Source organism: Magnolia sinica, chromosome 6 (genome assembly GCF_029962835.1).
Source record: "Magnolia sinica isolate HGM2019 chromosome 6, MsV1, whole genome shotgun sequence".
Classification (NCBI taxonomy): domain Eukaryota; kingdom Viridiplantae; phylum Streptophyta; class Magnoliopsida; order Magnoliales; family Magnoliaceae; genus Magnolia; species Magnolia sinica.
The window spans coordinates 72,295,912-72,310,689 of record NC_080578.1 but is presented as its reverse complement, the minus strand read 5'-3'; the positions used below and the strand labels follow the sequence as shown (position 1 = coordinate 72,310,689).

Here is a 14,778-nt window from a genome sequence, read left to right as displayed (position 1 = left end):
TATTTTTACTTAAAAATTATTAAAATCTTATTATTATTATTTTTTAAAATTTCCCTTCAACCAGTTGCCAATTGATACTAATTTCAAAGTATTTAGGAGTGTTTGATGAAATGGTCATCATATACACTCTAATTGTTATGCATTCAATTTGAATATAGTTGCATTAGTTCAGTCAGATAGCGTATAGCTTAGGACCCTATATAAAGCAAACCTATTATGTGCACTTCCTTTTTGAGATGTTTTGATTTAAAAGTATGTATTGATGTCTTTTTTAACAATCCCTGAAGTTTCACTGAAAAATTCAACCATTTTCCCAATGTTTCCCAATGTTTCCCAAAAAGTGCGATAAATTACCCAGTACAAACGATATATCCTGTGTGATAACCGATATGTATCTGTATTCCAAGGATGCGATACATAATAGGATATTGATATTTTGAACACTGATGTAATCTAAAAATTCCCAATCCACATGATTGTATGCTTTACTATGTCGAGTTTGCACACTAACCTATTTTTCGCTTCCCTATTCCTGGAGTCGATACATTCGTGAGTAATGAGAGCACTATCCAAAATCTGTCTATCTGAAACAAAAGCACCTTGATTCTTTGAAATGATCTATGAGAGAACTCCCCAAAATCTTAAGGTCAAAACTTTGGCCGAAATTTTCTACAGGGTCTAATTGGCCTCAAAACCTTCAGTACTTCAATCTTAAGGATAAGATCAATAAAGCTCTTAAAAAAGAAAAAGAAAAAGAAAAAGAAAATGAAAAAAAGGATAAGAGCAATAAATGTAGCGTCGAGATCATTTGAGAGCCGGCTTCGCTCATAGAACTTATAAATAAAGTCCATCGCATCACCTTTAATTGGCTGTCAAAATTTCTGAATAAACATCATCGGATAACCATCTAGACTTTGAGCTTTGTCTCCACACATTGAGTTTAACTTCCTTCTTCTGAAATTGGCTTTTGAAGATAAATTGCATCCTCACTCAAGAAATGTAAAAAATTCAAGTTATCTAAGCGTAACCTTGTCCATTGATCACATGACAACAAATTCTTGTAATAACTTACGATGGAGTTATAGATCTGCCTTGTTTCAAAGTTCTAATGCCGTCCACTACCAAACTGCTAATTCTATTTACTTGTGCTCGGGCAATAGCCATATTGTGGAAGAACCGCATAATTCCTGTCCCTTGCAACTCATAACAACATAGATCTTTGCCGCTACCTAATTTTCTCCTTTTTTGAGTAAGAGGCATATTTCAAGGATAAAGCTGTTCTCTTATCCCCTTCTGCTGTCAGATGACCTGCCTCCTTAACATTGAACTCGTGAATCTCCTTCAGAATGGTGTTGAATTATGCCTCCCTGGCATTAAGAACATCTTTCTAATAAACTTTTATCTTTTCCTTTAGAAGTTTAAGCTTTCGACTCAATCTAAAACCCATGAAACCATCCACCATGAATGATGCCCACCAATCAATAACCAATACTTAAAGTCATCAATCTCCATTCTGGCTAATTCAAATTTAAATGGCCTTGGACCCCAATTTTCAACATCCAACTCCAACACAATAGGCCAATGGTTAGATATAGGCCTTGAAAAGCCATGCTGACTAACAAGAGGAAACTTTTCAAGCCATTCTATTGAAACAAAAAATCTGTCGAGGTGCAAAAGAGTAACTTCTACTTAATTATTTGTTAAAGTAAAATTTACACCCTTATCGGAGTTTAAACAACTCATGTGACTCTATCCATCTAATGCAGGGGCATTTTCACACCGGGCTCGAGTGGGGTGGCTTGTGGGATGTAAGGGCACACTCGGGGTGGGCGGCTCGTGTGAGGTGGGTGGCTCATGTGAGGCAGAACCCAGTGATGTGGGGTCCACGAGGGGGGTCTGGCTGAGGACATAACCCGTGAGATGTGGGGCCTGGGCTATGAGATAAAAGGGATTGACTCGCCATGCTCTATTAGTTCGAGCTTTTAGAGCAAGTGGTTAGTTGTCCTACATCAAAGTGCTATTAAAGCGGGAGGTCTCGTGTTTGAGACTCCTCACCGGAGGTGATTAATGCAGGGACATTTTCACATCGGGCTTGAGTGGGGTGGCCCGTGGGACGCAGGGGCACACTCGGGGTGGGCAGCTTGTGTGAGGTAGGTGGCTCGTGTGAGGCGGAACCCATGTGATGTGGGGCCCATGAGGGGGGTTCGGTCAAGGACCTAAACCTTGAGATATGGGGTCTGGGCTATGAGATAAAGGGATTGATTCGCCATGATCTATTAGTTCGAGCTTTTAGAGCAATTGGTTAGTTGTCCTACATCACCATCTTAGATTTCTTCATGTTACAAGTAATAACTCCTCTCTTGGACTTTTCAAATGGGAAATGAATTGCATTGGAATCACCTCCAACGCACAATGGTAAATCTAATGTCCGTTTGGTGCCGTTTAGCTCAGGCCATAACTAATCTCTTCGACTTCGAATACAAGGTCCATACACAACAGTGAATAGTCACTGACATCCAGTGACATCCTGAAGAGAGATCTTGTAAGATGACCAAAACTGTGAACGGACCTGAGAAACTGTCTTCTTTTCTCCACGCCTCCAAATTCTAGGCAGCAACAATACCTCCCGTAGATCCAAAAGCATTCAAAGCAACCCACACTTTGTTTGAATTTGCCAAAGAGAGTTCAACATGCATTTGTTGATTGACTAAAGCTTAGTTTCCTGAAGCTTGATGACATCTGCTTTTGATTTCTTGTACATTTTCCTAATGTAGGCCTTTTTGAATTTTCAGCCCAATCCACTATCATTCCAAGAGAGAACTATCATTGATCACTAGCTTTACCCCCTCTTGCCCCGTTTCCTTGCGTGATTTGCTCGAAGAATTATAATTGATTGAGAATTCTAAACTTGGAAGCTCTCTCCAACCTTTGGGATATTTTTTGCCCTTCATTAGTTGAGCTTCCTACTGCCTTTGAGCCCCTTTGCCTTGAACAAACTGGAAGAAATCGTAAACATCTTCCTTCCAGGCCCCGAAAGATAAACCTACCATCCCTCCCACTCTTTCCAGAACATCCTTGGACCACTGAATCTAATCGTTAGTTAACGTATTACTACCGTTGGGAGTAGCTTGCCTTTTGGAGTCCGTAGCTAAATCGGACTCTACATTGTCTTTCACCTTTGTAGCACGAAGCAGGGTGATGATTAGAGCCTCCTCTGGGATATCCACCTTAGGATTTAACATTTCCAGCATCATCATCCTTACCTTCGCAATTTGCAAATTCCTTTGGCAATCCAAAATCTTCTCTCTTTCGGACCTTGAGTGACTGTCTTATCTCTTCCGAGTTTAGGCTCCCATAAACATCCTCTTTGTTTCAACTAGATCTTGCTGCAGAGATTTGTAAGCATTTATTGTTTATAGAGATGCGACAGCTCATCCAAAGCTCGTTGCAAGTACCCTTCTCACCTTCATCTTCCTTTAAAAGGCAAACCGTCTTCTGTCTTTAATAAATTACAGGGGGAAAAGAGTCCCACGTCATGCGGGAGAGAACAATTGCGAGGGAATTGTGAGGCCCATCTCCTCCATGTGTCACCATCCTAATGCCTTCTTTTTTCTTACCTCAATATTGTCCCTACCACGAGCCAACCAATGACACTTGTCCTCCGACCTCATTATTGGTCTTATTTGAAAAAGTCAGCTCGAATGAGACCCAAACCGACACATCAGCCATCTCTCTCCTCTCACCCTGTCACGTTGCCTAAGGCGACTGCTCAAAACAACTAGCGAGCGTGGTACGTGTATCATCTTCTATAGGTTCGTAATCTGAGCCCACTGATGACAATAGGCTTGGAAGTGTGTGAGGCACTCTCATATTCCCATGTTATAATCGTTGCCATGCTACGAATCTTTTGTCGTTCCTTCCTCATTAACCCCATCTCCACCAATAGGAGATGCGCACACACTTGCCTCTGCGATCGGTGGGTCTTTGAAGCACAAAAATTGTGCTCTTTCTTCCCTCTCCTAACTGCTAAAGCCTCTCATCGAAGATCTTCTAGTTTCTCCTCTGCTTTAGACCTCCCCCCATCATTGCGGTACCTCCCATGATTTCTCTCTACCCTCAACTCCAACCTCTCTTCCCAAACAACCACACCTTGATAGAAAAAGGGTTTGCAAGAGCTCTCTTCTTCTTACCACACACTCAAGCTACCTTGATTTCTTCTTCGTCTTCCATCACAAAGGTCGATTAACACCACTTCGCCCAGACATGATCCGATCACCATGAATATTTCGCGAAACCATAGCTCCAGAAGGATTCCCCATATCAAGAACCAGATTTCTTTCCTTTTGAAGTGTGATCTTTCCGACCATTTCTTGATCTATTTAATGGGCCCTACTTTGAAAATGGCTTCCGCTACCACTGCTTTATCCAAATTCGCCCCAACCTTGTAGTGAATCCATACCTTGTTTGAATCTATCACTTTTACGGTAAAATTTGCATCCATTAAGTTGTAATAATCTTCGATCCAACACCAAAGTTGTGATAGAGTGGCCTTATCAGCAGTTTTTCAACTGACGACCATTGAAGAGTATTTAAGGCATCTTTTATTACTTTCGGCCTAATGTGAACCATCGATTCTTTGGCGGTGCTTTCAGTCCAAATCCATTTCTCCTCTTCTACTTCTTTCCCCTGCGATTTCTATTGGTGGTTTTCTTCCACCCCCTGCAGACTTTAATGATGCTTCTCCCCTACTACAACATCTCTGAAGGAGACATGGCTTTCTCCTCTAACTATGCTGATTTCCTCTTCATCCTTCCGGAATGATTTCCCCTTATTATCAAGCTTCTCCTTTCGGTTTTCTGCCTCTTTGTTTCACTTTTTTCTTATCCCTTCTGTTTTTGACCTCTGGACCAAGATGGGCCCTATGAACCTTGAGTTTATTTCCTCTAAAGCTTTTGGCGTCAAATAGCTTAATGGTCCTCTCCACCTCCTCCTCCAAGCTCATATGGATGAAGGCAAACTGCGATAAGAGGAGTTTCAATCTCGAGGAATGATCACTTCCATAACGTTCCCCACCCTATCAAAGACTTTGGAGAAGTTGATTGGAAGCTATCTGTCGAGGAAGCTGTCAACGAACAACGTTGGAAGCTCCGATAGCTCCATTGTGCCCACACCTCTCTTCTTGGAATCATTCTTCTTGCCTTGAACCTTCGTCCAATCACCCATCGCCCCTTCTCCCACCGTCTCCTCCCATATCCTGCCCCCCTCTCTCTCACTCTCTCTCCACCTTCCAGATTCCTGTGACCAAACTGGCGAAGCACTTGTGGGACAAGGTCATTGAAAGAATGGGGAGGAAGTCGTCGAGGTGGAAGAGCAAAAATCTCTCATTGGGCGGTAGGATTATGCTCATTAAAGTTGCACCATTGAATCTACCTCTCTACTTCATGCTATTGTTTAGATGCATGAAGTTGGTGTTGGCTAGGTTGGAGAAGCTGAGGGTTTTTCTTTGGCAAGAATCTGGAGAAAATTGCAAGTTCCATTTATTGGAGAGGGATGAAGTGTGCAAACCTTACGAGGAAGCAAGAGTCAAAACTAGAAGGTTGGAGGTCCGAGGTCGTGAACCTTGTCTTACTTGGTGGATAATGTAGTGGCATTTTCACACCAGGCTCGAGTGGGGTGGCTTGTGTGAAGCAGGGGCACACTTGGAGTGGGCGTACTGTGTGAGGCGGGTTCGAGACCTATGTGAAGTGGGGCCCATGAGGGGGGTTTCAGCTGAGGGCCTGACCTGTGCTATGAGATAAATGGATTGATTTGCCACGCTCTATCAGTTCGAGCTTTTAAAGCAAGTGGTTAGTTGTCCTGCGACAAAAGTGGTATCCGAGCGGGGGGTCTTGTGTTCGAGACTCCTCACCGGGGGTGATTAATGTAGGGGCATTTTCACACTGGGCTCAGGTGGGGTGGGCAGCCTGTGTGAGCCGAGACCCATGTGAAGTGGGGCCCACGAGGGGGTTTGGCCGAGGGCCTGACCTGGGCTATGAGATAAAGGGATTGGTTCGCCACGCTCTATCAGTTCTAGCTTTTAGAGCAAGTAGTTAGTTGTCTTGCATCAGTGGATGTGGAGGTTTGAGATAGAAGAAGGGTGCTTATGGAGAGTGGTGATTGCAAAGAAATATGGTGTCGAGAAATGAGGGTGGTGGGTTAGGGAATCATCTTGATATAGAGCGTCTAGCCTTTGTAAGGTGGTTGGTTGCATGATGAGTGAGGGGTGCATTTTTGGGAAGACGTAGCTTGGAGAGGGTCCACCGTGTGACAAGTTTCCAAGGCTAGCTAGGTTCTGTTTGGTGGCAGAATCCTCTATTGTTTGATGCTTTTCTTTCTCTGGTGCTGATGTTATGTGGTCCTCATGTGGAGAAGGAACTAAACGGATGAGGGGGTGAATGATTTCACCTAGCTTCTAGCTCGGCTTCAAGATTTCTGATCCTTGGTAGGTGAGAAAGGATGCGTTGCGAAATTTTTTGGTTCACTCCTTGTATGGCTTGATCTCTAGATCTTCGTTGGGTGTGTTGTCACCACACTGACTTTGTGTGGCACTACGGTGCCCCCCCCAATGTTGCGGTCTTTGCTTGGGTGGTGGGAAGGAATAGGATGCTCACTATTGATAATCTTCAGAAGAGGTTGGTCATCAACAACATTTGTACCATGTTCTTGTAAGATGCTAAGTCAGTCTACCATTTATTTATTCGTTGTTCTTTTGCCAAAATTGTGTGGGAGGGCTTCTTGATTTCTTCAAAGGCTCATGGGTACTGCGGGGGACTATCTTGAGCTTTCTTGTTGGGTAGCATGGGGAGGGATGGGAAAAAAAGGAAAGTGGATGTAGAGGTTAGCGTTGTTGGCCGGCCTTTGGGCTCTTTGGGGAGATTGGAATAACCAATGCTTTTGGAACGTAAGTGGGTTGGCGACAAAGGTCTTTAGAAGGGCGAAGTTGGACATGTTGGCTTCTTGATTGTTTTGGTTTAGTTGGGTGTATTCTCTTTTGCTCGGGTTCAAGTTCCTTTGTTTTGTTTCCTTATGGGCTTCTTTTTTAATCAAATTTCCTTCCCCACCACCACCAAAAAAGAAAGAAAGAAGGTAATTGTCATCTCATCATCATAATCATCAAAGCCCTGTCCTAGCTTTTTGGCATCGGTAGAATAAACAAAAAAAAAAAAAAGAAGAAAAAAGCGACTTTGCTTTCTGGAGTTGTATAAATATTATATATTTCAATTCTAATCTCGCAAAAGTTTGATTGACGCAATTGAGTACTTGCAGTTTCCTATTCACGTTTCAAACCTTGTCGAGGAGTTTAATTGTATACTTGATCAAGTTTCCAGTTGTCTTGGGTGTGAACATTCTCTGAATTCTAGCTGTAAACCGTGTTGATTATTATATATTGAGCCTTTTGTTCCAAGTTTTGAGTTGGTCTTGGGCATGGACCTTCACCAATTTGGAGACCAGCAAATCATTCCACTGCTACAGTCATTTTTCAAGCCGGCAGCTAAACACCAGCTTTGGAATCAAATTGGACTGCTGGCTTTGTTGATGATGAGGTTGAGGGATTCTAATGATGTGGGGAGATTCCAAGTAGCTGATTGGCTAGAGGAAGTGGAGACGAGGACTTGGCTTAGGACAAACATATCGTTGGCATGGATGTCTTCGAAGACAATGGATTATAGCTTCCTTGGAGTTTTTATTATTTTATTATTTTGTTATTTATTATTATTTTATTTATTTATTTATTTATTTTTGAGAGATTTTAGCTTCATTAGAGTTGATCCTTCAAGGACCAAAAAAAAAAAAAAAAAAAACACTCCTGTTCCTTTCCTGCCAAATATGCCACACCAATGCTGTAAAAGTAAGCTTGCACTAGAGCTATCCTATGAAGTTAGAGAAAGTGGCTATAAGATCCCTGCTTCATTCCATGTCTATGCCAAACTTAGCTTGTATTTGCCTCCAAAGCTAGTTTGACCAATTGCACTGAAATGACGGATGGCTGCTAGATTCTGTGGGCTGACTGCAGAAAGGGCACAAAACGTCATTGAGGATTTGTGTTGCTCTTAAAATATCCATGGTTTTTAATTTGTCAAGAAGCCCCATCTAAGCATCTATAGAATGCTTTGGTATGTTTCATTTAAATCAGATTTCTTCAGCCCAAGGGACCGGCGCGCTACAGCTTGTACAAATTTCCAAAGCTGAGTCACAGAATCTGCCTTGAGAGTCAGGGCAGCAGATTATTTCATCTCTGGATGCTGAAGATCTGAACATTCCTGATCTTTGAATACTTTCCATGAGATCAGAGGACATAGGAGTTGGGATCTGCCAGAGCTGTCAGATAGCTGACCAAAATTTCTTTGTTCAAGTCAAGGTCATATCCTGCTCTAGAACCAAATCTGTCAAGCAATCTACCACCTTGTAACCAATGATCAGCCCAAAGAAACACGGTTCTTGGCCAAATCTCCATTTCCGACAATATGCAAAACATGGTTCTTGGCCAAACCTCTTCTGCTAGGGATGCTTTCCATGATTTCCATGCAATTCTTGGGCAAAAGAAACTTACTAGACCAAAACAGGTGGAGAGACAGGTGGGTAGAGTTAGACAGTTCTAGTTTTCCTTGGAAGGAAAGAAGCAACTTTTTTCAGCCACCAAATTTAAGATTCATTTTATCTATTAGAGGTCCACAATCTCTTGGATGGAAATGGGCTGAACATAAATTATATTCTCTTAGATTCATTTTATCTCATGAACTTTCCTCTTCATTTCACTAAAAATTAAACTATCATCTATTCCAAAAATTTCATTGCCAAATCTTTTTATTTTGAAAAAAAAAAAGTAGTTAAAAAAGGAAGAAAAGAAACTATTTAGATCATTTATAGATCTTTAGATGTTCGTAATGTAGATATGTGATTTATTCTTGTATGCTTCCAATGATTTTAGTTTAAAAATATTCCAAAATTTATTTTGTGATGCTTAATGCATTACTTGTCTTAATGCTATTGGGGCCTTTTCTTGTTGAAGGTTGAAGGGCCAAAGAAAAAAATTGGTTGCTTTTATTTATCCGAGAATCTTAATGAAAACATTGATTATGTTTTTCATGCGCAAAGGGATGATATGAAAAATGACGTTTATGATCTACCACAAGCTTTACCTAATGGCCTTGGGCACCATCATAGTAAGTTTCACCTGCTAGTGCCCCATGTTATTCTTTTTATGATTACACCTTTGGTTTTTTGAATCCTTTCTCATAATTATCTAACTGTCCAATGTTATATTCATTTTATGTTTACTCGATATGCTTGATGTTTCCTTTAGCTGCAAAGATTAATATACATGAACTTTATGATTCTTTTTCCATAAGGTTTCGGCTTTATTGAATTCATACATACACACATGTATGCATAAATTCATCCATAAATGTCGCTACCATAATACACACATTCATAAATACATACATGCATGCATGCATGGGAATGATCTAGTAGCAGCCATCAACACTACCATAAGCGACGATACTGTCAATCTCATGTCGACACTACCATAAGCATAAATACAATCAATCTCTCGTCGGCATTACCATAAGCTATGGTTGTTTAAACCTCAAGTTGGGCTTTGAGCCCAAAAATCTAGCCAATGCATGACTTAGGTGGGCCACACAACATGCAACAATTGAGAGAGGGTTGCCCACCGTTTATTGTGTTTGGTGACACCATTATGCATATACGCAGTTTAGCCCCTTCACTTTATTTATCCCACCATGATGAAGGGACATGCCAAGAATCAGGCCATTCTAACACTCACATGGGCCCCAACTCAATCAAGGGTGGCACATCATCCCCACTGTTTCCTAAAGTGTAGCCCATCCAGTGTTTTCAATATCTTGCAATGTCACCGATATATCCTGCGATATATCATCTATCCTAGCTTGGCGATACAAAACCTAACTTCAATATCCTTTTTTCATGGTATTGTGTAATATATCGCGCGATATATCGTGGATATCATGCGATATATCCACTCCCCCTTTATAAATTTTTAATGTACTGTGTGATATATTGATACTGAGTGCGATATTGAAGGGGATAAAAGGAAACCACCGCTGTTTTGTTTAGAAAATCCTAAAAAAATCACAAAAAATCATTTTTTTTGCCAAAAAAATAAATAAATCTTCTCAGAACATCTTAAGGTGATTTCGACCAATCCATTCTAGTTTATTGGAAGAAAATCTTCAAAAGTTCTTTGAAATTGTGATCGGAAGCTTCTTAGGACTGGATTCTAAAAGTTGCGTATTTTTTAGTTTTGATTATTATTATTTTTTATTTTTCATTTTTATATGTTGCAGAAAGTGTAAAATCGTAAGAAATTCATGATTCTTCATGTAAATTTTTGGATGTGGAGCTTTGATTTCGAGATTTGGGGGAGATGGGCTAAGCTAAGTTGTGAAAAATTGGAGAAAAATCAAAATGTCTAATTTTTCCCAAATCAATTACAATCTTAGCGTGTTCGAAGTATCAGTATTGCTATAGGTTTCGCTGGCCAGGGATATGGAAACAATATCGATATCGCCGATAATATCGCTGATAACCGGAAATGTGGGGAAACATGGGAAAAACGGTGGAATTTTCAGCGAAACTTCAAGAGATGTTAAAATGTACATATTTGTATTTAGAAATAAAAAAATTTGCAAAAAGAATGCATACATAACAAGCTTCCATTTAATTAGGCCTTAAAAGCATGTGTTGTTGTAAGAAATCAATCCGAACATCTCATCCAACCTATTTAACCATCCAACCTTCCATCCAAACATCCATCGATATTGCAAAATATCAACAACACATGATAGTTCACCAAGAAATTATCAACAATTGGAAATGAAAAGAAATATTGTGGTCTCAATATTGTGCATGTTGCGATATCGATAGGATCGAGATATTATCAATATTATCAATGACAAATTGAACACTACATACAACCATGTGCCCAGGAAAAAAAATTGAAATAAATTTTTTTTCTAATAAACAAAATTTTGATGATATCAATACGTTGGCGATATTATTGAATTATCGTCGATACACTTATGATACAAGCATTACCTAGAATTTACATCATCGAAAATATTGGCGATGCATTGGCGATATTGATGCATTGACAATACAAGCGACACCTAGAATTTACATAGTCGAAAATATTGTGATTATATTAGCTATATTGATACATTGTCGATACTTAGCGATACATTGCTAATACCTAGAATTTCTGATACTTCCAGCGTTATCGATATCGCTACTAGTGTTATCGGTGTCGCTGAGCTGGAGATAAAGATAATATCGGAGATATTTCTGTAATATCAGAGATAATTCGAACACTGCGTCTAAGTACGAAATCAAACATGTATATATCATGATCTATACATTCTTGGCAATTTGAGGATTTTTTTAAATTAAAAAATGTTAAAAAAAATTATAGTTTTGAAATCCACAAGTATATTTCTAGTTTTCTACTTCCTTTTTTGCTTAATGTATTGCTTGTGTTTCCATACGTGTTTTCTTATATTTATAATTTTTTTGAATCGACTTTGAATACAGTTGGATCAGTTTAATTAGACAGCGCATAAATTAGGGCCCCTATACAAAGGAAACCTATTATGTGCACTTGTTTTTTGATATATATATATATATATATAGAGAGAGAGAGAGAGAGAGAGAGAGAGAGAGAGAGAGAGAGAGAGAGAGAGAGAGAGAGAGAGAGAAACGCTCAGCTGCGCACCGGTTCGCATGTCATTACGTGCGAACCTTGCTATCAACCGTAGGATAAGGTAGAAAGTTTGGATGAAGGCGCTCTTATAGGCGAGTTTGAAAGAGCGAGTTTCCGTCTCTGGCACGCCTCTTCTCTTTATTCCCTAACTCTCCGAAGGATGCGGCGGAAACCTTTCGCATGAAGTTCTTCCTCTGGAATGCTAGGTGGGTCTCACCAAGATGTTAGTGATAAATCCACGCCGTCCATACATTTTTAAAAATAATTTTAGGGTATGAACCCAAAAACTAAGGTAGATCAAAATCTCAAGTGGGCCACACAGTGTTGATTGAACTCTCACCGTTAAAAACTTCCTGGGGCTACCAAAGTTTTGGATCAAGCTAATATTTGTTTTTTGCCATCATCCATATCTATATGACCTAATCTACATGTTGTACGTCAAATAGACATCACGGTGGGCCCTAAAAAATTTTTTAATGGTGAGAATCGTTATCATCGCTGCTTCCTGTGGTGTGGTCCACTTGAGATTTGGATCTGCCTCAGTTTTGGAATAATGCCTTGAAATGATAAGAAGAGATGGATGAACGGTGTGGATAAAAACCATACATCACGTGACCACTCAAAACTTCTACCCATTCATAGTTGGAGACGGGCGGCAGTAGGACGCAATCCACGTCCCCTTTGTAGACGCCGAAAGCTGCGCACCAGTTCGCACACTTGTGGGAACTTTTTTTGAGAAGTTATAATAAGTGATGACTCCAAAATCTGAACGGTACACGTGAAGCACCACCTCATGAAACCTCTTGGGCCCAATTTTTACTTTGATCCAAAACTTTTGTGGGCCATGAAAAATGAAAATAGTATCCTCCATTGATTTGTATTTCTCTTTACTATGGCCCACCAGAATTTTTTATTAGGGTGAAAATTTGACCCTTGATGTTTCATGGGATTCCGCATCAAATGGACCGTTCGGATTAGACGTCTGTGACACGTGTGCAAAGAAACTTCGGAAGAAGATTAGCTGGATGCGCATTATATATTGACAGGTTGAGTAGCGAGACTCGCTACTGAAGTGACATCACCAAGTTATGTGGACTCCACTATGATGTATGTGCAGTATCCACAACGTTCATCCATTTGGAGATATCATTTTAAGGCGTGAGCCAAAGAATGAGGAAGATCCAAAGCTTTAGCAGACCCCACCATAGAAAACAACGGGAAGATTGATGCCCACCGTTGAAACTTTCCTAAGGCCCACCATGATGTTTTTTCGAAATCCAATTTGTTAAAAAGTTAACAAAGACATTAAAGAAGGGAAAACACAAATATCAGCTTGATCGAAAACTTTTGTGGCCTTTAGAAGTTTTTAACGGTGGCGTCACTCTCCCCACTGTTTTCTGTGGTGGGGTCCACTGGAGCTTTGGATGTGACTCATTCTTTGGATCTTACCCTAAAATGATCTCTCCATATGGATGGACGGCATGGATACAAAACATACATCATGGTGGGCCCATAGAACTTGGTGACGTCACTTTAGTAGCATTCTTGGGGAAGCGGATTAGCTAGTGTACCTCACACCAACTATATAAGCTAGTGTAGATACGTGTTGTGCGAAGACGAGTGTGACGCTCCGCGAGATTTGTGTTTTACGAATGGTTCAAATGAGATGAAAGTTACATGGGCCCCAAAATGATGTATTTATTATATCCATACCGTTCATTCATTTTTCAAGATCATTTTAGAGCATTTGAAAAATAATGAATCATATCCAAAGCTCAAATGGACCACACCAAAAATAGCAGCGAGGATAATGATTTTCACCGTTAAAAACTTCGTAGGGCCCAACATAACGTTTATGTTCCATCCAATCTGTTAATAAGGTCAAAAATACATGGATGAAGAGGAAAAACAGATATCATATTGATCGGAAGCTTCTGTGACCCCCAAAAGGGTTTCAATGGTAGACGTTCAATCCCCCACTGTTTGTTTCAATGTGTTCCACTTGATCTTTAGATCTATCTTATTTTTCGTCTCCAGCCTTAAGACAAGCTCGCCAAATGGATGGACAGTTTGGGTATAACACATACCTTATAATGGGACCCACAGAACTTGCTGACGTCAATACACTAGCTATATAGCTGAGGTGTGGTACACCAGCCAATCCGCTTCCCATTCTCGATACTCAACCTATCAGTAGCCAATCAGCGTCTGGATTAGCCACGGATAGGTTGAGTAGCCGACTCCCTACCGAAGTGACGTTATCAGGTTCTGTGGGCCCCACCATGGTGCATATTTAGTATCCACACCTTCGATCCATTTGGAGAGATCATTTTAGGTCATAATCCAAAGAATGAGCCACATACAAGGCTTTAGTGGACCCACCACAGAAAACAATGGGGAAAGTAACGCCCACCGTTAAAAACTTCTAAGGGCCACAAAAGTTTTCGATCAAGCTAATATATATGTTTTCCCTTCTTTCATGTCTGCGTTAACTTATGAATAGTTTGGATCTCAAATGAACATAATGGTGAACCTTAGGAAGTTTCCAACGGTGGGCATCACTCTCCCTACTGTTTTCTGTGGTGGGGTCCACTACAACTTTGGATCTGCCTTATTCTTTGCTTTATGCCTTAAAATAATCTCTCCAAATGGATGGACGGTGTGGATGTAACACATACATCATGATGGATCCAGTCACGTTGCTCTACCTGTCAGCAGTTAATCCGCGTCCGATAACTTATCGCGAAATCGGCCTGGATCGCGTCCTACCGCCGCCTGTCTACAATTATGAATGGGCACGTGCTTTGAGTGGTCACGTGATGTATGGGTTTTATCCACACCGCCCATCCATTTTTCCTTATCATTTCAGGGCATTATCCCAAAACTGAGGCATATCCAAATATCAAGTGGACTACACCACAGGAAGCAGCGGTGATAATGATTCTCACTGTTAAAATTTTTTTAGTGCCCACCGTGATGTTTATTTGACATCCAAC

The 14,778-nt window shown here is 40.5% G+C and overlaps 1 protein-coding gene across 16 annotated transcripts in view; it reads left to right on the top strand.

Annotated features, from left to right (window-relative positions):
• The window catches only part of LOC131248856 (probable inactive protein kinase At3g63330), a 170,547-nt gene that overhangs the window by 31,130 nt on the left and 124,639 nt on the right, over window positions 1-14,778 (top strand). For all 16 annotated transcript variants that reach the window (XR_009172502.1, XR_009172505.1, XR_009172504.1 and 13 more), the window contains one exon: window positions 9,050-9,203. Coding sequence is in view for 12 of the 16 variants with exons in the window: in XM_058249338.1 (XP_058105321.1) it covers window positions 9,050-9,203 (154 nt within the window). In the remaining 4 variants the exon portion in view is untranslated. The remainder of the gene's footprint in view (window positions 1-9,049; window positions 9,204-14,778) is intronic.